A 15181-nucleotide genomic window follows, 5' to 3' on the forward strand; every position below is an offset into this window, starting at 1 on the left:
TTCTTCTCTACCACCTCCTGTTCCCCAAGAAACCCAGGTGACTAAATCTGTGCACAGTATCAAGATGTAGCCAAATCATAGCCTTATAAAGAGGGATAATAGCCTTCCTATCCTTTTACCAATTTTTGCAATATTCCCTCTGAACTTTAAACTCTCTGTTCACCATTATCCATAAGTCCCTAGCATTATCAATTTCCTGCGATCATTACCATCAGTGTAATACACACAATATGTAACGTTTTCAATCTGAAGTGCATACCCTTACATTTTGTAACATTAAATTGACAATCATTATCCTTTGCCCATAATGCCAGTTTATTTAAATTATTAGCTAGATATCTACATTGCTTTTATCAACTATTACCCTTCCCAGCTTTTCATCAGGAGATAATCAGCAAACAACTGATTATCCCCCTTTAAATCTTTCCCTATATCATTGATATACAAATTAAAGATTAGTAGCCCTTGTACAGAACACTGAGGTACTTCACTAGTCACCCTCATTCTCATAGATTCCACTCCACCATGTACTCTGGTGTCTATCTGTCAGCCACCTCTTCCCCATCCATGCTACCAGCTTCATATCCATTCCCATTTGCTCCAACTTTTGTAATAGTTTTCAATGTGGTATCATGGTGTAGCCAATTCCTTTATCCAATTTTGTTGTCAATCCTTTCTTTTAGGCTCACACAATGATCATTTTGGGAAAATTATGGCAACAGCTACCGTATTTGAGTAAAACTTTAGTTTAATATAAACCAAAATCAACACTTGACATTTCGACCTTCATATCAAGGTCATCTTCTGGAGCATATACAGAGAAACACGCTGCACTACAATCTACATGGTTTGCTAAAGTTACTGACCATTACAACAATTATTGGCCTGACCTCTGGTGGAAAAAAAAAAAAAAACCTTTACTACATCAACGCTAGAGTCTCCTATTATTATTATCTCTTGGTTACAAAATTACATTGGGCTGGAGAGCAACATGTTTATATATATATATATATATATTAAAAACATGATTATACATTTAAATTTCAACCAGTTGGTATGGAATAGTTTCCAGTACTAACTGAAGGTTGCTTAAAGTCCTAAAATATGCTAGGTATTAAGTAGGCTGAATATGTGGCATCCAGATTCTTGGAATTTTCATGCCACTATTATTGTTGATATTAGGGTGGTTAAACAGAATTTCGCAGGCTTCTTTAAATTTTCTTTCATACCAGGTTTTTGTATGGTGTAAAAAGCAGGTACTTTTCCGATCGGTTTGGTCTAAGGTATTGAGAGCATGATTTGAGAGGACTCACCAAAATTGTTATATTTAATGTGTCTTATATGAAAAAGAACACATGAAACCTTCAGCTAGTATTGGAAACTATTCCATATTCCAACTGGTTGAAATTTAAATGTATAATCATGTTTTTAATATATATATATATGAACATATTGCTCTCCAGCCCAATGTAATTTTGTAACCAATAGATAATAATAGGACTCTAGCGTTGATGTAGTAAAGGTTTTTTTTTTTTTCCACCAGAGGTTAGGCCAATAATTGTTGTAATGGTTGGTCAGTAACTTTAGCAAACCATGTAGATTGTAGTGCAGCATGTTTCTCTGTATATATAGTGTATATGCTCCAGAAGATGACCTTGATATGAAGGTTGAAACGTCGAGTGTTGATTTTTGTTTATATTAAACTAAAGTTTTACTCAGACATGGTAGTTGTCTCCATAATTTTCCCAAAATGAATTTTGTTGTCACTTTATTATAAAATGTGAATAAATTACTAAGACAAGACTTACCCTTTACAAAGCCATTGTATCCACTACTGACTGCTGGATTTTATCTTTAACCAACTTTTCCAATATTTTAAGATATATTAAAATACTCCTAATATATTCATTTATCTGTAGTTTGCTAGCCACCTTTATGTAATGGTATCTTTCTCCCTTTCCACTCCCTTGGAACCTTGCTAGAGCTGAGACTTAGATTGAACAACTTCATCATAGGCTATGCCAGTTCTCTTGCATATTCACATAGTGCATGGACTGATATGCCACCAAGTCCCACTGTTGTATTCACATTATTTTTCAATATGCTGAACACCTCCTGTTCATCTACCTCAATTTTGATATGCATCTCTGTCACGCAGCAATTGCAAAATCTTGACCTGGATGATACACCATTGCAAAATGATCATTCAGCAACTCAAACATTTCTTTTACCTCTGTGATTTTCCTACTGTCATCACATCATCATTGATTAAAGTCATCATACCGTAGTCATTTTTCCCTTTTACTTGCTACATAATGAAAAAACTCTTTTGAATTTACTTTGGTAGACAGCTAATTTTCTCTCATCTTGATAAAAAAAAAAAAAATCTTTATCATAAAGGAGCCTCTGTAGCTCAGTCAGTACTGTGATAGCATAATGTGGAAAGAATTTGAACACCATTTATAACAAAGAACCATTGTAAGGTTTTCTGTGTCTTAAATGGCTTTTCACTGGTAGGTGAGTTAGCTAGTCTCATGTGGAGGATTTTAGGTAGCCTATATCTTTGGTGGGGGGGGGGGTCTGGAATTACACAATCCTAATTTATTGCTCACATATTCCAGGAGATGGCATTTTGTGAAGCCTATGAATACTATTATGACAACTACTAATGTAGTTCAGTACCAGCAGATCATCCATTGAATATCTGTTACAGAATTCAATGGAAAAAGGCTTCCTTACCTACAGAAGCAAATAGAAGTATGAAAGACTTTTCCTTATATTCTGCATCTGCTTTGAAAAACTATCTTAAGCTAAGTAATTTGATGTATAAAACTGCTTATCTGGGAAATGCCCATCTTCAGACTGGCAGCCTAATAGCTATGCTAGTTATTTATTAGATCACCAGATAATCCTCCTCCAAACTCCATTAATCTTTTCTTAATCAGTTCTCCTTATCCACATTCTCTGGATGTCAACTTTCATCTTGGTAACTCACACCATAACCTCATAAGGATTCCTTTTCTGTGGAACATTATTCCTCCACATACTCTGTCTTGTATCATTGACAATACCATCATTATCAAATGGTATGAACTTCATGATTCTACTTTTCCTTCTCATAATCTGATTACTATATTTCCTTAACCTTTTATGAACGTCATGATTCTACATTTCCTTCTCATAATCTGATTACTATATTTCCCCAACCTTATATGAACTTCATGATTCTACTTTTCCTTCTCATAATCTGATTACTATATTTCCCTAACCTTATCTAAACACCTGTTCTGACTGCATAGCTGAAAATATTTCTTGCTGGAATGAAGGAATTCCACTCAAACTCACAACCATTACTTCAACAGCAAATGTATCAAGGTAATGAATTTTGGGTTCTGGTGTGCTGAATTTTTTACTTGAAAAAAAAAAAAAAATTTCAGATGTGACTGAAAGGGCAAAATGCAGAAAATTGTCTCTTGTTCAAATGGCAGACTCAGCCTTTCCAGTCTTCCACTTTTCTCATGTCCTCATGGTATTATTGTAATATTACTCAGATAAACTAATTTTCTAGTGTCATTCTTCACCTTTAATGCTTGCACTTATGATGAAGCATACTATTATTACGGGCAACTCCAGGGAGTCATTAGACTCATCGAGGGAGGCCCCAAATCATATTCATCACAACTATTCGACATTCATACAATATCTATCATACCTCGCCTTAAACTCATTCACTGTCACAGCATCCACCACAGACTCAGGGAGTGCATTCCACTCATTCACTACTCTAAAAGTAAAGAACCCAGCTCTAACACCTTTACTAACCACACTTTTGCCCAGTTTCCATGGATGTCCCCTAGTCCTCCCACAACCAGCCCTGTTCTCAAAAATATCTTCTGAATTAATTTTATAGAAACCCTTCAGTAATTTGAATGTTTCAATCATATCTCCCCTCCTCCGCCTATCAACCAATTTTTGCAACCCACAAATCCTCAACCTGTTCTCATACGGTTCATTCCACAGACCTGCTATCATCTTGGTCACCCGCCTCTGGATCCTCTCCACCTCCTCCCCATCAAGAAGAAACTTAGGTGACCAAATCTGAGCACAGTAGTCGAGATGGGGTCTTATCAAGGCTCGATACAGAGGAACAATAACCTGCTTGTCAACGTATTCTTCAGCAACCAAGTGATTTGATGAGCTGATTTGGCCACTTTTGCAATGTGTCCCCTAAATTTCAATTCCTTATCCACCAACACTCCTAAATCTCATGCCTCATCAGTTTCCTTGAGCACAGTTCCAACAATGCAGTAAACTGCCGCCAATCTTTTCACCCCGAAATGCATAACCTTACATTTTGCCACATTAAATTGACATCCATTCTCCTTAGCCCAGACCTCCAATCTATCCAAATCATCCTGCAAAATTTTACGTCATCTGCATTCACTATTGCCCTACCCAACTTCGCATCATCCGCAAACAAATGAACTGTTCCTCTCAGATCCTTTCCTATATCATTTATGAACAAATTAAACAGCAGTGGTCCAAGAACAGATCCTTGTGGCACACCACTAGTCACAGGCCGTCTTGTGGACTCTACTCCTGAGCAAACCACTCTCTGATATCTCTCCGTCAACCACCCTCCTATCCATCTCACCAACCCTATGTCCATTCCCATATGCTGCAATTTACTGATTAGAATTCCATGTGGTATCCTGTCAAAGGCCTTAGCAAGGTCCAGTAGAATCACTGTAAACCCATTACCCTATCCAGTTCAGCCGTCACTGTGTTATAATACGTGAGCAAGTTACTGAGGCATGACCTACCCTTCACAAAACCATGCTGTCCCCGATACAGTATCCCATTTTCTTCTATCCAATCTTGTATTTTCCTCTTGACTATTTTCTCTAAGACCTTGATAATGATTCCTGTTATGCTGATTGGCCGGTAATTTTCAACAGCAGCCTTGGAACCACCTTTGTGCAGTGGAACTATTTTCCCCCTCTTTCCAACCCCTTGGGACTGACCCAGTCCTGAGGCTCAAATTAAACAAAATGGTCAAGGGCACTGACAGTTCTTTGGCCGCTTCACGTATGATACGAGCTGGTATACCATCCAATCCCACAGATGTATTGACATTGAGGTTCTGTAATAGACTAGTTACCTCTACTTTATTCATCACAATTCCAGTATAAGCTGTTGGTTCTTCCATTCCTGCAAAGTCACCACCTGGATGATATACTCCTGCAAAGTGCTCACTCAGTAATTCCACAATATCGACTGATTCGGTTACCTCCCTACCCTCAGCATTTTTCAAGATCATTCTACCATGAGCATTTTTTCTTTTACTTGCAACATGTTGAAAAAACTGTTTGGGATTCTCTTTAGACTGCGTGGCCAATTTCCTTTCGTAATCTGCTTTTGCTTTTCTTACCACCCTTGTTACCATCCTGGCCTGAGCTTTATACTGTTCCTGCGCCTGATGGTCACCCTTCTCCTTAAATTCCCTCCACAATTGTTTCTTTTTTTGCAGCTCAAGCTTAATAGTGTTATTCATCCATTTAACCCCTACTTGATTTATTATTCGGACTCTTGGTGTACAGTCAACCATTGCCTCCTGCAAACAGTTCTTAACCACCTCCCATGCACTATCAACATCCAGCCCTTGCAGTTTTACATGCCATGGCATTGAGCCAAGCACACACCTAAGCTTGTCATACTTACCAGCCCGGTAATTCCACATGTACATTGTTTTAATTGTAAATTCGACTCCTTTAGCCACCTCCCAAGTCATGACCTTATGGTCACTCTCACCAATTGGTGGCAACATGGTCATGTTCGTTACAGCCACATTCTCAGTTGCAATTACTATGTCCAGCACTCTCTGCTCCCTGGTATTTTCCAATACATGTTGCCGTAGATAGTTGGCCCTTAATAACCGCATAAAATCCAATTCCTTCCTCCCATGTGCCATCTCCTCTTTCCAGTCAATGTTACCATAATTGAAATCACCCATAATAATTACCCTCCTTCCACTCATTTCTTCTATTTGCTTATGCATACTATCCCCATCATCCACTCCATCACCTGGTCTATAGCAGCACCCAATTGTATATTTTGTTCTGCTAGATTCTATCTCACACCAAACAGCCTCAAATGTGCTTTTTTCCCCATCCTGCAGTTCAACTTCTATACTCCTTGGCTGAAGCTCATCAGCTATCATCAATAACACTCCTCCCCCTTTTTTATTCACCCTGTCACTCCTGAACATGCTATACCCGTCGCATTCAATCCCACTAGCTTTATCATCTTCTGTCAGCCATGTTTCACTAATACCGACAACCTGTGGCCTGGAAGTGCCAACCATGGCCAAAAACTCTTCCTTCTTGTTCCTAATACTCCTGGCATTAGTGTACATGAATCGCAGAAGCCCATTTGTCCCATCCCTACTTTGATGCCTTTTACTAACTATCCCATTCTGATTTGTTGTCCGTCGTACTCACTTGGGCATAATATACTCATTCATACACTTAACTGCCCCCTAAAGTCTGCATATCTACTCCCCCCCCTCTTAATAAATCTAGTTTCCCTGAGTCTGTACATCCACTTCCACATCATTCATCAACACTCTTTCAAGTCTCCATACACCAACTCCATTCAAATGTAACCCATCCATCTTATATAAGTCCTTTCGCCCATCGAACTCATTCCACACATTCACAAATTCCACACCACTCTCCATGCATAACCCACGCATAAAGTCATTGGCAAATCATTCGTTCCTGCCACGATTATCATCTCTTTCACCCTCTGTTTTTGCAGTTGAATAGATTCGCTGACGTCCTTTATGTTCGCACCCGGCTGGTACGACTTCGTTAAACTCTCAATTATTACGCCTCTTAATAGCGAATCCCCATACAGCACTCGTTCCTTCATTTTATTGACGTTTACGAACATTCTATTATTTGCCGTTACAGACTTCCGCCGGTTATTTGTCGGTACGTTCAACACACATTTTTCCATACGCTCCAGTTGTCTTTTAGCTCTGTGTATCGCACCATTCAAACGGGCAATTTCGCTACTTGCATTTATCTCACCATTTTCATTATCGATCAAATCATCCATTCTTTCTGTGTTTCTACCTTCATTTACACTTTCAGCGACGCTCTCACACCCATCTGGCACTACCATGCAATTCTCTAGCACACCGCCATTTTCTACATTCTGACTATCGTTAACGATATCACTCTCGACACACAAAACACGCTTGAAGTCCTCATTCTCTTTACACTTTCTACACATATTAACTCCACTATCACTTTCTAACCAGACTCCCACCGCTCTTCGCAAGGCATACATCTCACAGACAGCACATTGCATAAATTCGTTTACATCAAAACTCTTAAACAAACATGGCTACCTGGCCGCCATTTTTTTCTTTATCGGTGCCATGTGTACGCTATCTTTTCTTAAAAATAATAATTAAAATAACAGAAAACACGCAAAAATTGCACAGACACACCAAGAAACAAAAAGCAAACAATACTACTTAAAATTCTAATAAAATATCTAATGTTAACACAAAATACTACTAATCTTTTCAGGAGCTCTCGACAAGCCGACGATCTAATCGGTAATCATGGAATTATGGAATCTTGCATTAGAAGAATTCTGAATAACTAGTGTAGCTGAAGATCTTCTGCTCCTCATTCCCCTCCCCCCCCAATAACTGTGCTCAAAACTTGTGCTTCAGAATTAACATGCGTCCTTTCTTGTCTTTTCATCTGTCATACTCACAGTATTTATTGACTTCTAGCACTTAAAAATTTGTGTTCAGGAAGATAAAAGTCAGTCATCAAACTATCTCATTCTCCTTTCTATCAAAATTTATGGAGAATTTCTTCATGAAATAGTTTACTAGGTGATTAAGAAGTATTTTTAATCGCTTAGAGGTCAGCCAAATAATTAGCCACTAACATTACGGATTACACTATTCTCAATCCAAAGGAAGCCATAGAAAAGTTTGGAGAAACTTGTGTCATCATTCTTGGCATTTCCAGGGCATTTGATTAGGTCTGTGTGGTATAAAGGTGTACTTGCCAAGCTATTATCTTATGGTCTGCCTTCCATTCTTGGCACTTGGATTGTTGGTTTTCACTGTGTGTCATATTACAGTAGATAGCTTCCTCTCTTTAGAAATCCCTACCAATATCAAAGCACATCATTATCAGGGTTTCATTCTTTTACCTACATCCTTCCTCCTTTTAATAGTTATGCTAATGACAGTACACTCAGTTCTTCTTCATTTGACAAAGCTTGAAATGTTCAAACATCTCAAGCTTTACAAACTTTCATTGGCAACACTCTAAACACTGACCCTACAGCCTTATTGGCTTTAATGCTGTAAAACATTTCTGTGTTATTTCTCAAAAGATCCTACTTCACTTTATAATATCCAGATCTCCAAGCAAGATCAGATTTCTCTTTTTGGGCTTACTTACACTTCCACCTTTTGTGGTACAAACACCACATCCAAAAAAACTTGAGTATTTTTCTGTTCAAGATACTGCCTCTCACTTACATAGATACAATCCCATACTAGTCCTAAATCCATCCACCTTTAGAATACATTTGGAGTAGTACACCAAAAACCTCTCTAAAAGTACTTGATGTTATGTAGAAGAAGGCAGTCCCATTTATAGCTGATCCCCTCTATCTCTACTGCATGACTATATACTTATACTCACATGCACTTCACTAACTTTCTTTTAGATGTTCTCTGAATGTTTTTCATGGGCACTTTTCTTCTGAACTAGCTAGTTACCTACCTACCATTCCTGTGCTTCCTTTAAGTCTTAAGCATGAGTGGTTGCTGGTTAACTTCTGCCACAATCCATCTACAAACTACCACACATTCCATCTAGTCCTCTTGAAGAGACTTGACTATTTTCTACAGATGTTCAAGCAACACATGTTCCCTATTTCTTTTTACCCTTTCCCATACTTCAGTTTTATGCTATAGGTCAGCGTTTCCCAGGTTTTTCCTACGACAGAACACTTCACAAATCCTGAAATTTTCACAGAACACCTTGGTTATTTTGTAATATATTAATAATCAATGCATAATTAATTATTATTTAATTAATAATTAATTATTGATACATTACAAAATTAATGATTAATTAAGGCATAATCATAAAGAGTATTAGTACACTTATGTATAAGATGTGACATGTTGACAAATATAAAATTACATTTAAATCAGTTATAAATCACTGGATTAATGAAATCTTGTAGCATATTGTAGTTTCCTCAGGCCAACATCATTAAATTAATTTGTGCTGATTTTCATTGACATTCTGATCACCAAAAATTTATAACATTATTATAAGTACTTACGAGTGAATGCAGACTTTTTCTCCTGTGCTGGTAGTTTTTCCCTCCTATTGTACATCCTGGAGATCGCTCTGTAGGCTGGAGGTGGATGAATTATTATCTGTTGTGTCACAAACACCTTCAATAAGAGATTTCTTAACCAAAATTAAACAAAGTCCCTTGTCTCTTATTCATATTAAAATTTAAATCTGTAGGCTAGGCCTATTACATTTAAAAAATCACGGCACTATACTTTCACCCTACAATACGAACTTGCGAATAAAGTATTCAGTATTACTAGATTTGAGAAACGGACACAGACTACCTTGATCTTTAATTTCAGTGGAAAAGTTTTCTTTATACTTCCTTGCTGATTGGTCACTAACATTTGCAACACAGATGTTATTTCGTTCAGTTTTGAGAACAGAGGATACGCCGCCTATTTTTGTAACCGGCTTGCAGACAATTTTTATGACCGGTCATAAACAGCATTATTCCTTTTCCCAAATGTTGAAAGGTTTTGATGTGTGAAAATTAACGATAATTCATGAATACTTTCATGTTTAAAAATACACGGCTTGGTCACTAACATTTGCTACACAGATGTTATTAAGCATTCTGGGTCTGAGCTTTTCAACATATTCATGAATATTATTCTCCTCAGAATATTTCCACTATAAAATATTTATTCATGAAAAATGCTTAGAAAACTAAAATGACAAATTCCAGGAGAATTTCTCACGGAACACTTATTCACCTTCCGCAGAACACCGTTTGGGAAACCCTGCTATAGGTTCTGCAACCTTTCCTGCATGGGATTAATTTATATATATCATATGTAAAACAAGTAAAAAAGAAAATAATTTTTGTTTAGAACTATAGTTAATCTTTTAAATAAGCCTTAATCAAATCATATCAATGATTTTTGTAGAGGACAATATTTGTCAAGAAGTGTGTATTCAAAGTTACATCATATAGGATTTCCCCCTGTCTTGGATAAGCATGGATATCCTGCTGAAACAATTTTAGCCAGTTCTCATGCAATAGATATTAATAAAGAACTCCATGGACTTCCAGAATGTAATGAAATATTTCTACAGTTCCTTGCACTTTCTGGGTAAATAATTTTATTTAATTATGTGGAAGAATTTTTTTTTTTGTTGTTGTTTAAAAATGGTTTCCTTGAATTAAATTATTGAATTTATAATTGTAAATCTGAATTGGTCTGAAATGCACAATAGCTAAAGCTTGTAGTATTTTGGTTTATAGTTTAATGTTGAAAAACTATATCAGAAATTAAAACCCACTTAAAAATAAATGGGAGTATAAAACTAATTTAATACTGATTACATCAAAATACACAGATCAGAATATACAGAATTTGTTTTGATACATTTTTATATATTCAAAATATATATGAAACTCTCTCTCTCCCTCCCCTTCCCTCTCTCTCTCTTTCTCCCCCTTCTTTTTCTCTGTATCAGTAAGTATGAGTTTAAAAGAGAGAAAGCAAGAGACATTTTAGATAGAATTTACTTGATATAATGCCTTTAATTTTCTAAAAACCATATACAGGTAACCCTCGTATGACGCAGATGTTAGGTTCCCTAGAAATGCCGCGTTGTATAAATGGCGTTATACGAGACTTAGATCACATAGAAAAAATAGGGTTAGGTTCCGAAATCGTTTTTTTTTTTTTAATTATATAAACAACAATGACATATCCAACAAAAACAATGTTTTTATTTAATTCATGTAAGTTAAGAAAATATAAACTATGTGACAAATACGTAGTATCAAATTATAAAAATTACAAATTGTACATAAATTTCATTGCACATAATGCATAAATGTTTTAGACACAATAAAATAAAGCGCATATTTTAATCATCATCACTCTCTTCAGAAATAACATTTCTTAGATGTTCTTTAAGTGGCCGGAGGTCGTCACCACTTGAAATCTCTTGGACATCATTTGTATAATTCTCATTGCATATTTTAGCTGGTTTAGTCATCAAGAATTCAGTAATAAGACTTTGCTTTCCACTATGCTGCAATTTTTTATTAAGTTCATAATATGGTGCTAAACAAATATCCAATTGTCTCGTGAATTTTCCCAAGCACTCCATTGAGGGATCATTATCCGTAAAATAACTTCCTAACTTTCTTGCCAAGTCCAATCCTTCTGCTAATTTCTTTAATGGATTCATCACAATCAGAATCTTCAGCAGAACTTTCCCCTCCATTTGGTTCGACACCATGTATTAATTGTACCAGTTCCTCTTCATTTAAATCTGTTTCTCCATCAATTAATTCGCTAATTTCGTTTTCAACCATATCGCAAAAGCCCTCTCCAACAAAAATGTGTGCGACGTTTATTATATGATATAACTCGGCATCCACCGGAGGTACGAAATTTTGTTCCAGAATGGCTTCAGGCCATATTTTTTTCCAGCAAACATTCAGCGTAGAGAGTTGTAATTCCTTAATGGACAGAGAAATAATTTTTACACATTCAATATTGAAAACTCTTTTCCACGCTTGAGGCAGTGTCATGTTTGGATTAGATTCCATTTTTTTCAAAATTAATTGAAATCTTCGCCGAATATGATATGACTTAAATGTTGATATTATTCCTTGGTCGAGTGGTTGAATAAGTGAAGTAGTATTAGGTGGCAAAAAAGTTATTTTAATATTCGGATGGCTTAAATTTGTTTGGTGGCTGGTGCATTATCTAAAATTAGTAGAATTTTGAAGTCCATATTCTTTTTCTTTGTGTAACTTTCTATATCGGGTACAAAATACTTGAAAAACCAATTTTCAAACATGCTAGTTGTAACCCATGCTTTTTTGTTGGTCCACCAATAAACAGGTAGGATGGACTTGTCGAGGATTTGCAGATCGGTTAATAAACATTGGTTCTGTCATGTAATCACCTGATGCATTACTACAAAACAGTAGAGTAATTCTATCTTTGGAAACTTTGAATCCAGGAGTTGATTTTTTATTTTTCGAAATATAGGTGTGTTTTGGCATTTTTTTCCAATATAACCGAGATTTTCATCCACATTGAACACCTGGTCTGCACTGTAACCACCTTCTTTAATGATTTTTAAAAGTTCTGCTGGGTATTTCTGGGCAGCTTCAATGTCTGCTGATGCTGATTCTCCCTAGATTTTAAGATTATACAAAGAAAACCGCTTTTTAAAGTTTTCAAACCAACCCTTACTGGCACAAAATCCATGCTGAGAGATTTCTTCTGAAGAATCTTGATAGAGTTCTTTTAAATGTTTATAAACTTTGAGAGCTTTTTGCTTAATAAGGTGTCCATCCAAAGGAATTTTCTTTTGAGTGCAATCTTCTATCCAATCATTAGAGATTTCTCCATTTTTTTCTATTAGAATAGCACGAACACGAGCAAAGAAACCCAGCAAAAGATACTTACTGTTGACCCAGCAATAACACTTTCTCAGATTTTATGTTCATTTTGTTTGATTGTTCGAATTGTTGATTCATTTAAATTCAGAGTCCTTGCAACAACTCCTGGTTTTTCTCTAATTTTCAACCGATCTAAGATTTTAATTTTTTTTCTTCGAGAGAAATGAATTTCCTCGTCAATGTTGGTTTTTTCCCTTTCGTTGCAGTTTTAGTGGCCATTACAATAAAAATAAACTTTTGCATAAAAATATGTATGTACCTCACTAGAAAATAAACTGCTCAACTTGAGAATAACACACTTATGATTTTAAATGCACTTTCCTGGTGGAAAACGAAGACCGTTTTCAACAATAAACACTTCATGCAGTAAACCCTAGATGGCGAACCTATGGCACTCATGCCAGAGGTGGCACGTCTGAGAATTTTGCAGGCATGTCAACAATTTACAGGTGATATCCTTTTATACGCTTATAAATTATTCAATTTTTTTTTTAATTGTTACAATACGTACAAGCTGAATTTTGTTTTACATAAGACAGCAGCTATAAAGACGTACATATGATTGGTCCAGTATTAACAAAAGATCGCGCGACCCAAAGACAAAGTGTCAACCGACAAGTGTTGAGTTGAAATGCTAATTCTCCTCAATCGAATTCCATAATATTTGAAACTGTCATAACAACATTCACTATTAGTTTTAACACATTTACAACAGGGTGTCATTTATCATTCTGATGGAACTTCTCATTACTGACTGGCTCAACTCACACAAACGTTTCAACCCTTGGTTGAATTTTATGGCTTCTTGGCAGGCAAACTCAACATATTCATTATATGGCATGTTTCAATTTTTGGTAGTCTTTTATTTTAAGTTAGCCTTTGTGATCTGTCATAATGACATCGAAAATTTCAAATGCAATAAAACAAACACTTTTTTTAATTGAAAAATTAGACAATAGTTTTTAGTTAGATACTGTGTTTTGGTGCAACATATGGTTTTAAGTCTATGCAGCATAGTTTCTGTGAGAGGGGACATGTGATTTATTAGTTAGCGCCATTTTTATTCAATCTGTCTCTAATTGCACTATTTGTTGAGAATGACACAGACTGCAAAAGCCTCTGTACAGTACCTTATTCAGTGATACAATAAAACTAAATTGATACTTATAACTACTTGCGCGATATGGGCAGACACAAATTTAACGAAGATATAATTGATTTTTAAGTCCCGCGGTGAAAAATATGAAAAAAAATAAAATAAAGGGTTACTAGAAAATGTAGACCATGTTATATTGAAACCGCGTTGAACAAAGGATACTACAATTTGTAGACCACATTATACGAGTGTTACCTGTAGTTAATATGAACATCATGAGAATACATTATACCCCTACTTTTATGACCTAATTGGTTCTTAGGAAACAGTTGTTAAGTGAGTTGTCAAAAACTGAAGCCTAATTTCCCATAGACTTAGGATCATGAAATGGGGTTAGATTCCTGGAAATACATTTGAATTCTATAATATAATATAGCATAATATAAACTTTTTGTTCATTCTTTAAGAGAGCACTTATCAGTGAAAGAGACAGCTGAAACTTGGAGCAGTCTCTTGGTTTCATTATTTCTGAAGGAATCCAGAATGAAAGAGACGTATGAAAAAAGCATGAAATTGTTAACCTGAAGGCTAAAAATTATATGCTTCTCTTCTAATTTTATTGCTTTTCATTTTTAAGGAATTTTTATTCTCAAATTCATTTTTTTTTTCCCAGACATTTTTGAGGACTTAACCTCCTACTGGCCGAGGTGGATGAAATAGTGAGACCAAATTGCACTTCTTATCCATGTTATTCAACAGATGTTACAGAATCGTATCCATATTTAGCTGGACATCTATAGACATCATGGCCAGTCGGGGGGGGGAGGGGTTACATATGTACTGCACTATAAATAGTTTGAAATGAAGGTTGAGCTTAACTGTAGGCTTTCCCTCTAAATCTGTAAAGTGATTTAGTGGGAAAGCATCTCATAGTGACACATATTTTGGGGCATAGACTTTTTGGGCATAGCATCTCATAGTGACACATATTTTTTATTTTTTGAAAGTAGGAAATTTTTCAGAAATCAACTCAGCTTTATGCAGATAATGTTTTATTCCTAAAAAAATCCAGTGCATGTTTGGATTCCTTAACTCAATTGAATAACAGCTATAAATTGTTATAGCTGTTGTTCAATTAGAAATATAGAAATACATCATGGATATTATTTCTGGAAAAAATCTGTAAAGTGATTTAGTGGGAAAGCATCTCATAGTGACACATATTTTGGGGCATAGACTTTTTGGGCATAGCATCTCATAGTGACACATATTTTT

The 15181-nt window shown here is 35.8% G+C and overlaps 1 protein-coding gene across 1 annotated transcript in view; it reads left to right on the forward strand.

The window, feature by feature from the left end:
• The window catches only part of LOC150100981 (nephrocystin-4-like), a 191322-nt gene that overhangs the window by 5415 nt on the left and 170726 nt on the right, over positions 1-15181 (forward strand). Inside the window, exon 2 of the mRNA XM_090401955.1 lies at positions 10351-10489. Coding sequence (XP_090258081.1) covers positions 10351-10489 — 139 coding nt within the window. The remainder of the gene's footprint in view (positions 1-10350; positions 10490-15181) is intronic.

This window comes from Typopeltis vanoorti, chromosome 12 (genome assembly GCF_054136105.1).
Source record: "Typopeltis vanoorti isolate ZY-2024b chromosome 12, IOZ_Tvanoo_1.0, whole genome shotgun sequence".
Taxonomy (NCBI): Eukaryota; Metazoa; Arthropoda; class Arachnida; order Uropygi; family Thelyphonidae; genus Typopeltis; species Typopeltis vanoorti.